The 16,913-nt window shown below is 42.9% G+C and overlaps 1 protein-coding gene across 5 annotated transcripts in view; it reads right to left on the bottom strand.

Annotated features, from left to right (window-relative positions):
- ROR1 (receptor tyrosine kinase like orphan receptor 1) overlaps positions 1-16,913 on the bottom strand; it is a 146,632-nt gene that overhangs the window by 14,076 nt on the left and 115,643 nt on the right. For all 5 annotated transcript variants that reach the window (XM_027694221.1, XM_027694226.1, XM_027694225.1 and 2 more), the window contains one exon: positions 177-304. In XM_027694221.1, coding sequence (XP_027550022.1) covers positions 177-304 — 128 coding nt within the window. The remainder of the gene's footprint in view (positions 1-176; positions 305-16,913) is intronic.

Raw genomic sequence — 16,913 nt, 5'->3', positions numbered from 1 at the left:
TGTCACTCTCCAGATGTCTCCCTCCATGGACACCACGCAAGGCAGAGTCCAGGGTAAAGCTCATGGCAAGAGGGAATAAAGTGCAAATAAAAACAGTATTGCTGTTTATAAAACTCTAGCAGCTTTTTGGGAAGAGACAGGTCTGTGGGGAAGAAGCCAATGTGCTGTTTACCCACCTGTAATCTGGTTCTCTATCTCCCCCTGCATGTGCAAGGACTCCATGTAGATGGTGCGGTTGCCGATGAACCGCGCGCAGGCGATGCCCCGGTAGGGCTGGCAGAACCCGTCCTCTTCATACTCATCCCTGAAATCAATCAGGAACACAAAGGGCTGAAACATTTCACAGGCAACTCCACAACAAAATGTCCCCACAGGGAGCTGCTTCTTGTATTGGGAGGGGCCGAGGCAAGGGGCTCCCGGGATTTGTGCTCACGATTCGTTCTGGACCTGCCGTCCCTTCCAGGAAGGATCTTGGATAAGGGATTATTTGGTCTTTAGGTACTGCTTGGCACGGGCTTTGTGCCCTGGAGAGTTTAACATTCAAACATTCCCACACTGCTGCAGGTAGTTTTTAGTGTCTCACCAACCAGCCCAAAGTGAAGATGAGGATTATTTCCTTCTATTAACTTTGGGTTCATTTGCGAGATATTGAAAACTCTTTGTGAGATATTGAAAACTCTTTGTGAAATGCTGAAAATAATAAGGATTATTTCCTTATATTCAACAAGATCTTGAATATTTATTATTTTAGAAAATCTTCCTTGGCCTGGTAAAAAGTATTAGTGGCATTTCAGCTTAGCCAAAATATACATTCATGTGTTATGAAATTAATGCTTTTTGCATATTCCTGTTCTACTCAAGAATACACCCAGCCTTGATTAGAAAAGAGGCATAAACTGCCTGAAAAAAAAAAGTTTATGTTTATTTAAAGCAGCAAACACATTGTTTTCTATTTTTGAACCAAACTCGTACTTGATATTGATAAGCACGGCCAGAAGAGTGATGCTGGCAGAGACAGAATTTAAAGTGCGTATAGAAAATGCAACCTCTCCCAGCACTGATGCCCTTGAAATAGGAAATGTTCCCTCAGCCTTCCGTGTGTGGTAACATTTAGCGATGAAACAGAACCAAGGCTAAGACAGGAGTTAAATGAACACATTTCTTTCATTAGGTGCTTTGTTTTAGGCAATATAGGAGACCTTTAATACATAAATCCAGATGTGAAATTATTTGCCAATATTCTTCAAACAAAGCAAAGAAAAGAAATTACTAAACCTCTGAAGACCTGGTTATTTTGAACAGATAATCCACAGCTCTGTGCTGGCACTCAATGGAGGGTTTTAGGGGTGTTTTGAGGTGCATGAATCAGCCCTTTTACTTCCTTGCTTTGAGAATCCAGGTGGAGGCATTCTGCATTGAGATATTTGGGATCCATTTTCTGGGCAGACACCCAGGCTCTGCTGAGGTCCCGGCAAAAGGAGATGCCTAATGAAAATTTGCTGATAATTTCTTTGTTATTCACACCCACCCACCCCAGACAGCTCCTATATGGCTCTCAAAATCGGATAAAGGATACTGGAATATCCCTAAGTATGATGACAGCTGGGAAGGCAACAGGTTACTTTCTTTGTGTGCCTTTTTTTTTTGCAGAATTCATCCTCCCCCAGATGCCAAAAGCCGAACAGTGGAATCACCCTATGCCTTAATAGGGAAAAATCAGAGCTTTTTTAATCAAGTCTGCCATTAAGTTTAACAAAAGACACTTTCATCCCCTCCTGAAGATTTTGGCTGTGAGAGCTTGGAAATGCAAATTCCATTTATCCTCTTTGAAGTGGCCCATTCATTGTGTGCGTGGCTCACAGAGCCAGCGGCTGGTCCCTGTCACAGCAGCCAGGACCAGCTAATGGGATTAGTGGGAAGAAGGGCTAGGGTTGCCTTCCAGGACACCCCAGACATCTCCCAGCACTCCCGAGCTACCAGCTCCAGAGCAGCCTGCGGGATTCCCGCAGCGTCGCTTTCCAGTTCATAGGGAGAAGCCAAACACCAGGAATTAACCACAGTAATTTATGAGTGTGAAGACAGGGGGGTGGGAAAGAGGGATGGGAGAGATGGAAACCTCCTTCCATAGGCATTTTACAATTGAGAAATCAATGGGAAGGGGGCCAGGCTTCATTGGATGATGTTCCCAAGCACATTGGAAACTGGATTGCAAAAGCACAACCTTTAACTGCCAATTAAACTCGTCATTAACAGCCCGATGGTGGGTTGAGATGCCTCAGTTAATGTGTTGTATTCAGCCAACAAAGATACTCTGAGACGTAACCAGGGACACAAACCACATCCACCAAATCCCCCAACAGGATATAATTAATTATTCATTTATTATTTTCTCCAGGCTAAATTTATTATGGAATTTAACTCAGGGACTACACAAAGGCTCACCTTTGAACTGAAGAAGGTTTAACTGCAATAGCTGCACACATCAAGGATTAGGAGTGAGCAGGGACACCAGTTTACCTGGATGGGAATGCCCCGAGGAGCAGGATTTTGCAGATTACCTCAGAAGGTGAAGTTTTAAAATGAAGGGCCTGGATTCCAGCACCTCTGCCCTGGGGCTGCATGCCAGGGGAATTCACAGAGGGAAAACAGGAGATTAGGAGCTCCTACAGAGCAGGCACTACTTAGAATTGTTTCAGAAATCAGCTCCTTAATGGGGCAGAAGAATAAATCAAAGGAAAGGAACTTGAGCATCAAAGTATGACAGGAAGATCCCTGAGACCCAAGAGAATGTGGTCCCCTGGTCTCTGCTCCCAGAGCTTTGGGTCATGGTGATAAAAGAAGGGATGTACTGGGCTGGGACGTGCATCAGAACAGCAGTTCCCACTCAGGACTCCTGATCCAGGCCAGTAACACATCGCTGTGGGGAAGTTATTGGCACAATGTCATCAATGAACAAAGGCCACTCCCTGGCTCCCTTGCTGTGTCACCCTTTGTCAGCTGCTGAAGGTCTCACAAAATCCCCTCTTGCCTCTGCATCTCTTCCTGATGTCTCCCTGACGCCTGCACTGTTTTCCATGACATGGCTCAGGATGGAAATATTTAGATTTAGTATCTCGGGCCTCCCCGTGCATCCCTTTGGTCCTCCATGGGCACCCAGAGCTGTTCCCTGGAGTCAATGCTGCTGCCAGTGCAGCTGCCAGCAGGCACTCCCTGAACCACCACTGCCCACAGCACACTGGTTTTGGGGAGCAATCACCAGCTCTCCAAGACCCTTTCCCACTGGACAGATTCTGCTCACCAGATGTCCCATCCAAACGCAGCAAACAGAAGCATCCAGGGCTCCTACAGCTTAAACGCTTTCCCTACCTCCTGCTGCCAAGAGGCAGCTGCTTTGGCTTTAAACACAGATATCAGTTTCTTGGGATCAAGGCTGAGCTGCAGATTCCTTTTAATGTCCAACTTTTGCATCCCTCACCTGCTTTGTGTAAGCAAATCACAGCATCCCTGCTCCAGTGTGTACCTGCTTCAGGGTCCTGATCCTGTGCTTCCCACAGCAAAAGGAAGGGTCCCTTTGGCTCCAACAGGATGTAAATTAGGCTTGTTCAGCAATTATTGTGTTAACATCTACAGACAAGCTTAAGTCCTAATGATTAAGTCCTAATGAAATGGAAGTCAATCCAAGCCCAGAGGGGTTTCTGACTGTGGATGGACTTAATCTCTTGAGTAAATTCTGGCTCAAGTAGAGAGGACAGCAGTCAGCAGGTCAAAACCAGGGATGCCAGCTTGCAGGAACAATTCCAGCCTAATCACAGTGCAGCTTCTGGGGTCTGGGTGTTGCCCCTCAACTGACTTACACCTCTCCCGCTGCCTGCACCCCTCAAAGCCCCGGAGACCGTTCAGTGAAGGCTACAGAAGACAAATGAAAGTGCTGGATCTTAATGACCAACAGCTGATACAGCACTGTAGGGCTTAAAGATTATTTCTTATAAGATTTGATTTCCACTCTGTTTTCTGTTTGATGCTTTAAATATTTCTAGCCTTGATGTTTCCCTTGGAGCTTGCCCATTGCTCTCAGATCCCACTGCAGTTCCCCCTGTGACAATACTTCTGGCTTCATGGAATAACAGAACAAAGGATTAAATTTACACCATTTTCAGGTGTCTTTGAGTATCTGATTGTACAAAATTTACAGAACACTGAGTTCACACCCAAAACCTCTGAATTTGCACTGGGATCCCAGAGGAAGCAGTGACAGGGCCATGTCAGGAGAGATCTGCTGCCCAGAGAAGTTGTGGTTGCCCCATCCCATCTCAGGAAGTGTCCAAGGCCAGGTTGGATGGGGCTTGGGGCAACCTGGAATAGAAAGTGGCATCCCTGCCCACGGCAGGAACTAGAACTTAGTTTAGCAAAAGGTTTGTAACCAGGTTTTAACATATTAACAGAAAAACTGAACCTTGTGAGAACACGTTGTATTTATTTTTGCAATCCAACTATTAAAAATACATATTCCAAAGATGGTGTAATTGTGTGGTCATTTCTACCACACCCCATGGATTCACTCTCTTTTCTTTTTCTCCCTCCCTCCCTTCCTTCCTTCCCTCCCTCTCTCTTTCTCTCTTTCTTTCTGTCTTTTCTCCCCTTTTTGCTTTAAGAAGGATTTGAGTACCCAACAAGAAAGAATCATTAACATAGGCCTAATTTTGATATCTTGAGCAAAAAGGGACAAATGAATGAATAGGACAAGGCAAGACAAAGTCCCAAATGCTTTGAGTATCAAGAGCATTGCCCTCCCTTTTGATCCCTGTTCCAACACCATCCTGCCAGAACTCAAGCTCCCACTTAGGTCTGTCAGCAGGTTGGTTAGGTGGGATCACCATTATTTTGGTAAGTAAATCTCTAAGTGACAGCAATGCAAATACAGGAATGTGAGAGGTTAACAAAATCAGCCACAGAAAGGACATCCTAGGGCCCAGTGGCACTGGAAGATGCCTTAAAGCCAGCGGGGATTAAGGTGTGTGTGCAGAGCCAGGTTGGTTTGTGGACATGATCCAATCTGAAGAGCAAAAGCAAATAAATGCTATATTATCTCCAAGATCTACCAAGTGGAGATGGAAAAACTTTGGCTCTGTGTGAAGACTCTCCAGACATTTTTTCACTTGCAAAGTGAAAGGCATTTTGTCTTGCTTAAAAAACCCCAAAGTACCATAGCACTGAACTAGTCAGAGCTGTTAATCTAAATAATTTATATCCAACAGCAGAGTCCTGATGGGAAAATGCAGCCAATGTTGCCTAGTTCAGACAACCACGGGCTTTATACTCTTCTCTTCCAGGGAAAATCAGGGTGCAGGACAGAAGTGTGAGCAGAGCTCAGGTCCCGACACCCTGGCACATCCAGGGACCCACAGGGATCAGAAGGACACTCCTGTGCCCTCTCCAGAGCTGCATCCGAAGAGTCCTGCCTAACACCAAAATTACTCCAAATTTACAACCTAAACGTGGGTTATGGAGGGTGTAACTTCAGGGCAGTTTTGTTCCTAATGGATGCTGAGAGGTGACAGCACAGAGAGAAGAAACACACTCTAGAAAACTCTGCCATTAATTAAAAGGTGTGTCAATAAATTAGTTTTATGATTACATATAACCAATGCATCCCCATTCATGCTGCATAAATTATTCTTACATTGTTAAATAAATTAGATTTTGTTCCATACTTGTGTTCCAGCTTCACACAGAATCAAATGAAAGGGTTTTCGCTTGGCAGATATCCCTTAAAGCAAACAGATGAATAATATTCTCTCATACTTTCCAAAGAGCAAAAAGCTTGTGCCTTGCTTTGAAAATGGGAATATATTGGCTCTGGTTCATAATAATATCCCAGCAATGTGAGGGCTTTGCAAAAAAAACTGCCCAGACTTCCACGTCACTGTGTAACTTAAGGGAAAGTTCTGGGTAATATAAACTATTGCTGTTTGACACCCCTTTAAAGTCACAGAGGTGAAAGGGCTCACTAGGAAAGCAGGGGCATAAAGTAAAAAATTCATTATGGTGTCCTTTGGTATCATTATGAGCACCACTGGATAATAATAATAATAATAACAATAACAACAATAATAATAACCTGGTCTAGTGGAAGGTACCCTGCCCATGGCAAGGGGTTGGAATGAGATGAGCTTTAAGGCCCCTCCAAACTCAAACCACTTTAGACTCCATATGCAAATATGATCTGCCTCAGTAACTACTTTAATTAGTTGTTACTTCACATTCCAGACTGATGTCTGCTTTACATGATGGATAAAGCATCCAAAATTACTGTGGGTTTGGGATGCTGTTTTGAACAGTTGGCACCAGGTGGCCCAACCCAGAGCTGAGGCCATTTGGGCCATTCTCCACCAGAACTGGGACAGATGAAATTTCCTGATCCCCTCCAAATCCTACAGTTCCTCAAACATATCAGTCTGAGCATTTCTCAGGGCTGGATAACCCCATCCTGGCAGCCTGGCAGCACCCACAGCCCTGGGAGCTCCATAAAATACATCTCTCCTGCAATGAATCCCTTGGCAAGGACAATCCCAAGCAATTACTGCCTGTTTTTCTTTGGCATCCTAAGGAAGTTCTAATGTCTCTATCAGAACGACTCATTTTGGAGGCACGAGCTGCCTAGAAAATAATAATGACAAGAATGAAAAGCTCAATTTTACACAACCAAGTGCTTTATACTCTTCTCTCCAGGGAAAACCAGGAGTGCAGGACAGAAGTGTGAGCAGAGCTCAGGTCCCGACATCCTGGCTCATCCAGGGATCCACAGGGATCAGAGGGACACTCCTGTGTTTTTTCCAGAGCTGCTCCAAAGGGTTATGCCTAACACCAAGTCATGCACCTCCAAATTTCCAACTTAAACCCAGGATTATGGAGGGTGTTGCTTTAAGGGGAGTTGAGTTCTAAATATTTGATCTAAATACTGATCAAAATTAAATAAATTAGCTTTGAGATTCACTAGTTTTGTCCTCCTAAACACTTGAATTATCTCTTTGCTAAGAAAACTCCTGTAAAGCCGAGGGACATTCCCTGCAGGAGAGGGTGCTGTGCTCGCTCAGCAACTGCAGCTGGTCAGGGAACAACCCTGAACAAGCACTTGGATCTTTCCTGGCACATTTCTTACATCATTATTCAAGATGAACTGCAAATCATCCCCTCGGAGTTCTGGAAATGGCAGGAAACTCCCCACACTTTGGTTTGACAAAGCTATTTTAAGGCTACCTTTGGAAGGTCAGCTCCTCCAAGTTTTTGGATGCAGAGGGAAAAAAACCCTGAGATGTTTTTGAAAAGCAGTCAAGTAGGGTAACATTCCAGGCACTAAATGCTGCCTCCTCTATCAAACCTTTGTGCTGCCCAGGAAAACACACTCCCTCCTCCTGGATTCCCCCCCAGGGCCGCAGGGATCTCACACACACACACACACACACACACACACACACACACACACACACACACACACGGTTCTTATCCACCTCTCATCGGGCATTAGGCTCCAGATAAGGAGGTTTTGATGGAATGACCATCAGCTTCACCCCATAAATCAGCTCTACCCTCAGTGATACCAGAGCCCTTGGCCCCACTGGGACGTTTCGCTGACGGACCTTGGGAGAGGATGGATGGGACTGGACCATATCCCATCCACATCCATGTCCTGCACCTTGGACACTATACAAGACAGGCAGAGGAGAGAGAGGAAATAGTATTAAAAAAGATGACAAATTCATTGACTTGCTGAAACCTTTTAAAAAATATTTTACACTGTATGCCTCTATAATTTAATCTGAACCTAAATGAGACATTTATTGAAACATGGGTATTCCCAAGTGTTCTCTCAGCTTCTGTGATGCTCATTTTTGATCGAAATAGTATTAATTCCAGGGAAAAAAGGCACCTGACATCAGCAGGGTGAACGTAGTATAAGGAAACATAAAAGGATTAATGTTCTAAAGTGGCTCTTAGCAAGATGCAAACACCTTTACACCATATAATTTGGACAATTTTACATCTTTGAATATGTAAATATAGTAATAATTTTATAAATATTATCTTTATTATTTGTTATACTAATTATATTTATTTTCAAGCTATTTTTCCATCCTATGCATCTTTTTTCTTTCTCTCCAATGGAAGAACATCCATACTTCCCATTCTCCAGAGATCTGGTTAAAACTATTGCAGATTGTTCTTTGCTTTGGAGGGAGTTCTTCCAGAAAGCAACATCTTGCTCCTTCCTGGGCCTCAGGACACTGCAAGTACAGCTTTGAACTGTTCCAAACTGACACAAAAACTTGTAATTTTGAACACTACAAAATGAGTTTCAGACCTTCTGCAGCCCATTTCATCCCTCACCAACTATTTCCCGCTTTACCTTATTTTCTGAAGTCACAGCTTTATTTCTGTTCCTCCCTCCCCTCTCCTTCCTTCTAACATTTAATTTGTCTTATGTGCCTCAAATAGTTCTTTCTTCTGGTGACCTAATATTTTAACCTTAAGCATGATGAGAAACAGACTTCCCAAATGTGACACTTGAATTCAAAGTGAAACACATGCCTGGGCACAAGTTAATTAAAAATAATATGTATAACTTTAGCTTGGTTAAACTATTACTTGACCAAAAATTTGCACCCATCAATAACTACCAGAGCCCACAATTACTATAAAAATAACAGTAACTACCATGAGCCCAAACTTACAAAAACTAGTGTTTTACTTGTCTTTTTATTTCACAGACAAAAAGATCTCCCTGACAGGAGGGTGGAGCCAGGTGGGGGTTGGGCTCTGCTCCCAGGGAACAAGGGACAGGATGAGAGGAAACAGCCTGAAGTTGGGCCAAGATTGGATATTAGGGAAAATTTTTTCATGGAAAGGGTTGTCCAGTCCTGGAGGAGGGAAGTGGTGGAGTCCCCATCCCTGGAGGGATTTAAAAGCCATGTGGACATGGCACTTGGGGACATGGGTCAGTGGTGGCCTTGGCTGGGGGATGGTTGGACCTGATGACCTTAGAGGGCTTTTCCAACTTAACAATTCTATGATTTTACAGAATTCCAGACTCCTTTAAAAATGTAGTATATTTTTCCAACCAGTCTTCCTAGGAATGATGTCAAGGTGGGAACAGGGCATTTTTCTCTGCTGGGGGTTGTTGGGTTTATGAGCATCAACCTCCACCTTGGGATGGGGGAAAATCCCTGATTAAGGCAGTTGGTCTTACTGAAATAGCTGGTCAGGTCTAACAACTGTGAAAACATTTCAAGTCCACAGAACTCGCAGGTCTGCCATAAATTGTGCCCCTGACAGACACACACAAATAGCGGCTCCTCAGCTGGGAACAGCCAGTCTGCTCTAAAGGGCATCAGGAGTCAGATTAAACTGGGAATGGCTGGTGAAAAAGATCGTTTTGCAGATAAGAAACTCATTCTTAAGACAACAAACACGAGTGACAATACGCTCCAGTGGAAATGAAGAGCTCTGCCTTCATTCCTTGGTGGTAACTGGATAAGGCAGGGAGAACCTCTTTGTTTTCTTTAAAAGCATTTTACCTCTCTCCGAAGGCTGCACAGACTACACTTCAGTACCCATCCTGGGACCAAAGCAGTCCTGTTGCAGAATGCTGGGCTGTAATAGTCAGAATTTAGAGCCCAAACATTCATATTTTGGTCAGCCTTCAGAAGGATGCCAAGACCTAAATTCTGGAAATCCTGCTTTTAACAAAGACCTGTGTAAAAATGGCAGTTTTCTGCTCAGAAATGGGCCAAATCCCTTCCAAAACTTTAGTTTGTAGGAAAGAAAAAAGGCAGTCACTGCTTTCTCCTGCTGTTATCCCCAAAGAGTGAATATGTTCCAACACACCTTCCTGCCTGTTTTCTGGCAGTAGCATTAAAGGAATTATTAAGGACATTTTAACCTCTCTTTCGTTTTTTGTTGTGGTAAATAAAGATGAAACCATCTATTTTTGAAAAGCCAACCCCTTTAAAACTCAACAAGTTTAAATAATTGTTCTAAGCCACTCAAAGAAAACCCCAATTTTTTTGCAGTGAGGTGTTTGTAAAAAACATGTAAAATAACATCCCTTTGCAGCTCGTTTACAGCCAATAATTGGTATTCAAGGGGAAAAAAATCACTTTTCACCCCCCATGACAAGCACCACATTTTTTGATTCATGTGGCAGAAAGGTCCACTTTTTTCTGGACCTGCCTAAATTTTAGGATATGCAATTTACTGATATTTACCAACACATCAAATTATCCCAATTGCTTTATTTAGGTTTTTTTTATTATTCCAATGAGTCAGCAATTGAGAATAGTAATTCCATTGAATTTTGCATTATGTTAAGTAATTATGTTAACTTGCCACTGTGAATGGCTCACAAATTTCTAAGACATTTTACACAGGATTACTTGGGTACTTTGATGCAAATTATATTCAGGGGACTGTTGTCTGCCAGACTTCCTACATGGAATGGTTGGCTGACCTGTGACACCAACACTTCAGCTGTAAATCTGAAATTAATTGGTATTGATAAGTTAAATGCATGAAATGCATGATATTAATGCATTTCCTCACTAGAAAAATATTATTTAAGATAACAGAACTGTTTCTGGAACCTTGTTTTAATAAAGTCTATCCTGGCAGTTGTACTTTATCAATACTTTTATCTCGGAGTAGGTGAAATGCTGGTTCATATCAATACTCGCTTTTATTGTGGGCTTGTCATAGAAAATATGTATTTTACAACTGCATAAAACAATCAAATGAGGATTAAGCCAAACATCATTTAAAAGGCACAAACATCATCCATGTAGCAAAGCAATTTGTGCATCGTGTGTGAGTCAAAAATCAAGGGCAATCCTGGTATTTCCACACCACTGCTCCTTCTATCCTGCCAAGGAACTTCATTTTGGCAAGACCACGATTGCCTATTTTGTGTCATAAAAGTGTCTTATAGGGCAAGGATGGACTAACAGTCTTGTCTTATTCCCACTGGGGTAAAATACAGAGCTGCTCCACAGAAACCCATGGAGGTAGTCTGGGTTCATCCCCATACAGCTGAGACCAGACTGACACAGTGACAGTTCCTCATCATAGCTCCAAACAGTGCAGAAGAGGCTTTATGATGCGTGTAAGTCCAAGATTCAGAGTTTCTGCTATAATTCATATTTCTGTGTCTCAAGATGGAAGTGGTGGAACTGTCAGCAATGACACAAAATTAAAGGGATTTATTTATTTATCATATAAATACAACAAAAGAGTTTCTACTCCAAAAGCAGCTAAAGAAGGCCTTAGAAAGCACCTACTAAAGGCAGATCTTTCAAAATTAGGCAGGTCAAGGCAGCTTCCATCCAGGAATTGCGAAAGAGAACATCCCCATGAGCTCTTCACACCCATCGTGCAGCCCCTGCACTGTTGGTATTCACACACATCCTGAGGGGACCCAACTGACTCCAAATCTGCTGACTTTATATATCCAAGACAAAACAGTGGAATGGCTGAAATGTAGCCCAAACAAGCCAGGATTTGAGGTGGTAACAGAGTTGGGAGCAATTCCCAGGAGGCTACAGAAAAGAGACCTCTCAGCTGCACTTTGGCTTTGGCGAAGTCAAGAGCTGGGTTGTAAAGATAACAGTGGCTGTATATTTAGAACCTTCTAGAGGCATTTGCACAAGTATGTTTAGAAGTTAAAGACACGCAAAATCAACATGACACTTTTTCCCCCCCGAGTATGGGCTCTAGTTAATTCAAACCCACCAGATTTGGACATGACACACTCTACAGCCTCTCTAGTGGGGACTCCTCACCTCTAAAAGCTCCCAATCTCTAAAGGAGCTGTGAACCCTGAAAGGGGATTGGTTTGCAAAGTGTTCTTGGTGCTAATTGCTGGGCACAACTGTGGCAAAAGAATGTACCCATTCACCTCCAGCAAAATCAGGACTGAGAGGAAATTTATTTGTTTAAGGTAAATTTACCTACACAAGAAATTTGGCTGGAAAATTATAGCAGGGAAACATTTGCCATTAATTTTTGTTTAACACTGATCTTTGTTGTCTCAGGCATCAATGACAGCAGCCAACCAATCCCAGCTCAGATGATAACTGCTTTCCTTCCTCACCCAGGTAACCACATGTATTTTCCTGTTAACAAGATCAATAAACTTGACACATTCAGAAATCCCTGATTAACTCCCTTCCCAGTATTTGAAGTCAAAGGGTTATTGCTTTGAACAGCCAAAGCTGAAATGTCAGGAGTGGTTTCAATTATCAGGATAAATAATGTAACACCTTATAATCTTCTCCCTGGCACTTAATGACTGTATGATGAAGTTACACAGACTGGGAGTGAGTAGTGACTCCACACAGGTTGGCTGAGCAGTGATGTTATCCTTATAGGAAAGCTCATTGCCAAGGTTTTACACCGTGTTGCGGTAATGGAAACACCTTGGGTCAATACAGAGTTATTCCCAAATTTAATCTTTTTACCTGACTGAATAAACACTTGCCCCAACCCTGGTTCTCCTACAGGCTGTGGAAGCCTGGAGTAAACTCTTAAATTGAGCTTGGGATGATTGACATGTCCTTTCACGAAGGAATAAGGGTTGTTCCTTCCAGTTTCAAGTGGGCTTTCACAGCTCCCTCATCATGGGGCTCACAACACCCTTGACACTGGATGATTACATGACCAGCAAAGATGTCCCTTTTAATTGCTGATTTTCAAGTGTTTTTCACAAGTGTTTTTAAGCGTACCCCCACTCATCCTCCCCTAGGCTCCCAGCAGCACACCAGGCCAAGGGAGGTGGGACATTATCCAGAGTCAAAGGAGAAACACCCCACAATCGCTGCAACATTTATCAGAAGATCTAAAGGTACACGGGGGGGATTACAGGCAAGGGAAATGGATTCAAATCAAAAAAGAGTAGGTTTAGATTGGATATTGGGAAGGAATTGTTGACTGTGAGGGTGGTGAGGCCCTGGCACAGGTTGCCCAGAGAAGCTGTGGCTGCCCCATCCCTGGAAGTGTCAAAGGCCAGGTTGGAGAAACGTGGGATAACGGAAGATGTCCCTGCCCATGGCAGGGGGTGGGATGAGATAACCTTTAAGGTCCCTTCCAACCCAAGCACTCTGGCGTTCTGTGATTCTGTGAAGGAAGGAAGTTCTGCAGCCCAGCTCCCAGCCAAGGGACAAGCAGCGCTCCAGCACACGGCTCCAGAGCCCAACCTTGGAATGTCTCATCAGGGAAAAAAATCAAAGGCTCGGCACTGAGTCCATTTGAAGGGGGAGGAGAAGCCTAAACTGCCCATGGGAAAGGGGTTGTGGGAAGAAGGGGGTTACATATACACAGAGATGACTTTTCATGTGGGTGAAAGAGAGCCCAGTACAGGAAACCACCCCATCCCATGGAGCCACAGCCGCTGCCTCCCCTGCCAGGACCCACACTTCGTTTGCAAGACTGCAACTGTTATTATTATTACTAGTTTTTGTTCTCTTGAATAATTCCTGCCACAAGCAACCAGAGCTTGCACTACTGTAATGTTGCAAGTGTTTCATCTTAATTCTGTTTTTAGCCCACTGAAAAGCCAGGCTGGAAGATAAACCAAAAACCTGCTTGAAGTTGTGCCCAGAGCTGAGCCATTAGGATCTGACACATCTCTCATTGCTCCTTCTTTCCTTGGTTCCCCATCAGCACAAACTACAAGGAGCAGGATTTGCTTAAGGAATATCAACAACAGCTGGGCACTGAAGCAAAAGAACAAAATGAGAACGAGATTGAGATTTGCCCACTGAGATTTTATTACCCGATTACACAAGATGTTTTATTGCGACCACAGAAACATTATGGGCCTTTAAATAGGATTTCCCTTCTAATTAAAGGCTTTACAGCACAGGGGAACCTCCTGTACCTCAGAGATGAGCTCAGACATTAACTGGCTTCTGAAACGTGTGACTGGTTCTTTATTCCACCCCTTACACCCAACAACTCCCAACTCCAGAAAAACACAAGAACAACATTGGGCCACCAGATGCTGCAGGTTTTGAAGTAAAACAAGACCACAGAGAACTCTGAAACACACTTGCTCTGTGTGAGAGAAGTTCAATTTTCTCTTTCAGAAATCCTAATAAAGACAATTTCACCAGGCAGTTTTCTGATTTAATTACATTTAACTCATTCCAAGACAGCTAGAAATCACTTTATACCATAAATACACGACACAGGTTAGAGAATTATTTCCCTCCATCTAGAGACCTTTACAACTCTTCCCCAGAAGTAACACACTGGACAGTAGTGCTAACGGGGACCAGAGAAAATCCAACAATGTGTTCTCCTGCAACACCAAAGTCTTGGGGTGACTGTGAAATCAAGGAAGTTGGTTTCCAGACCTTTACTTTTTGTTGTGTTTTACTTTTTAACTTAAGATAAGATAGATCAGCAACCCTCCAAAATAGAACAGAAAGCTCCAAAAGCCTGGGATTGGGATGTATTTTACATTGTAAAATATGACCCTTGTCCCCAGAATAACAGCACCCCTCTCTACTTTAGCAACTCTTTGGTGAAGAGCCATTGAAGAAGGTACTGGGTTGTATAAATACACAAATAAAACAACAGATCAATGATCTCTGCCAGAAACTTTAAGATTTGGTGGTGTCTTGAGCATAACGTAAATCAAGTCTAATCCCATATAAATCAGGGACACTCTAAACCATCATTTTTTCATTTGAGGACAAGACACACATTCAGGACAAGTCCTTTCCAAAAGCAAGCAGCACAAAGCCAAGCTCTGTTCACAGAACTGAGACTTGACCCAGGCCAGGATGGGTAAAATTCATTGTTACTGTAATATTGTCACATCTTTCCTCACAACTTTTGGGCTCCAAAAAATCCATACAAGCCCCTTAAAAATGCCCTTATGATTAAAGCTAAATGAGAATTTTTTGATTAAAATTGTCTTAAAGAGCAAACATGAAAACTGGAATGTTTCACACAAACCCAGTGGTTTGGCTCAAATGGCTGCTGCAGTGTTTTAGCAGCTCCACAAGGAATTTTTGGCTTCAAAATAGTTGTTACCTGGAATGACCACATGAAATATGGGAAAGCCAGGTTCTACCTCTGTTCTGAAGCAGAGCCAGTGTCTTCCTCGCTTCAAGTGAGAATATGCTGAGAATTTTCTGAGAAAATAATATTATTTTTTACAACAGTTAAGAATATCTCCATGAAGATGATCAGCAGAAACAATGAAACTTTTCAGCCTTTCCTGATTTTTTTCCCTCCTTTTTCAATGTGAGAAACTTCATAATGATCCTTGCTTTGCTCCTTTTTAAATAAACTAGGAAAATACACACACAGTCTGTAACTTGTGTCAAATTATATAATTACAGGATTTCTTTAGTGTTGTAGAAACACTGATAACTGAGATATTCAGTTAGAGAAAGGAAACTCTATCCTCTATCTGTACTTTAAGTATCAGCCCACTTAGAATCCTAAAGGTTGGAAAAGACTTCCAAGATCATTGAGTCCAACCAGTAACCAGGATCCTGAGTGGGATTTGAAAAGTTCCTACACCCACAGTGTTAAAAATGGCAATAAGGTCTTGATATATAAATAAAGGCAGCAAAGTCTTGATATAATGACAATATAAATGCATTTTTCAGTGTTACCCTCAGCATTAAACTCTCCCAATCTCCTGGGGTCTTGCTACAAATCCCATGTGCCACATCAGGGGTTACTGACTATGCAACTGCTTGTATTAACATCTCAAAAAAACAGAAGTCCAAATACCCTTCAAATACTAACTGGAGCATTCCACAAGGGCCATTTCTATACCAAACATTTATCCACATATGTAGTTGCTATGGGTGATCCTGCACAGAAGGAAAACAAATCCAGTTCTTAAATAGCACATTGTCTTTTCCTTTGTGTTACTGAAATGCATTAGGGAAATCTGGCTCCCCATATCCAAGTCATAATGTACCTCAGTCCCTTCTCCCTCCCCACTTAAAAAAATATTGACATGGCTGTACTTCATTTGTTTTCAGATAATACAATTCTGCCTCCACACTGTGCCATACAGTGCCATATGCAGACAGAAGGGCTTTCTGTTTGCACTGCAGGCAGATAAGGGAACACTTCAGCTAAAATCTGCAAAAATATTTATCAGATACCCTTTTAAAAGTCAAAAGCACTTTCTAAGGTCAATCTTTCCTCAAGCCACCGGCCAGTTTCTTTTCTACAGACTTACCAGCACAACAAAATACAATTTAAGCCACTTCATTAGTAAGAGCTCCATGGCAAAGAACTTGGGTGTTTGCAGCATTGCTCACATGGAAATGTGGATGGTGCAGGGCCACAGCAAAGAACAACTGGATTTTGGGAAGAAATTCTGTGAGCATGGTGAGGCTCTGGCACAGGTTGCCCAGAGAAGCTGTGGCTGCCCCATCCCTGGAAGTGTCCAAGGCCAGGTTGGACAGGACTTGGAGCGATGTGGGATAGTGGAAGGTGTCCTGGATGGAACAAGATGAGCTTTAAGGTCCCTTCCAACCCAAATCAAACCATTCCATGATTCTATCCTTTACTTTGTTACAGGCCACTCATGCAGTAGTTTGGGCCCATCACCCCAGGATATCAAACCCAGCCAAAGTGACCAGTGGCACTTCAGCTGCATCTGAAGAAGCACAAACAGCTCCACTTCAGGCCACAGCAACACACCTTTAATCTCACTTTGGCTCAGTTTCCCACATGTATTCTGGGAGATAAGAGAAGGTAAAGAGGCAAAGGACCCTGGGATTCTCAGATTGTGGGTATATTTAGCTACATAAGTACCCTGAGGTAGATAAAATACACCAGAATAGGAGCCAATTCCTTTAATACAAGACACAAATATGGTTTCCTAAATT

This window comes from Neopelma chrysocephalum, unplaced genomic scaffold (assembly GCF_003984885.1).
Source record: "Neopelma chrysocephalum unplaced genomic scaffold, ASM398488v2 Primary Assembly neopelma1_97, whole genome shotgun sequence".
Taxonomy (NCBI): Eukaryota; Metazoa; Chordata; class Aves; order Passeriformes; family Pipridae; genus Neopelma; species Neopelma chrysocephalum.
Note: the sequence above shows the minus strand (reverse complement) of the source record. Positions and strands in the feature narration are given on the sequence as shown.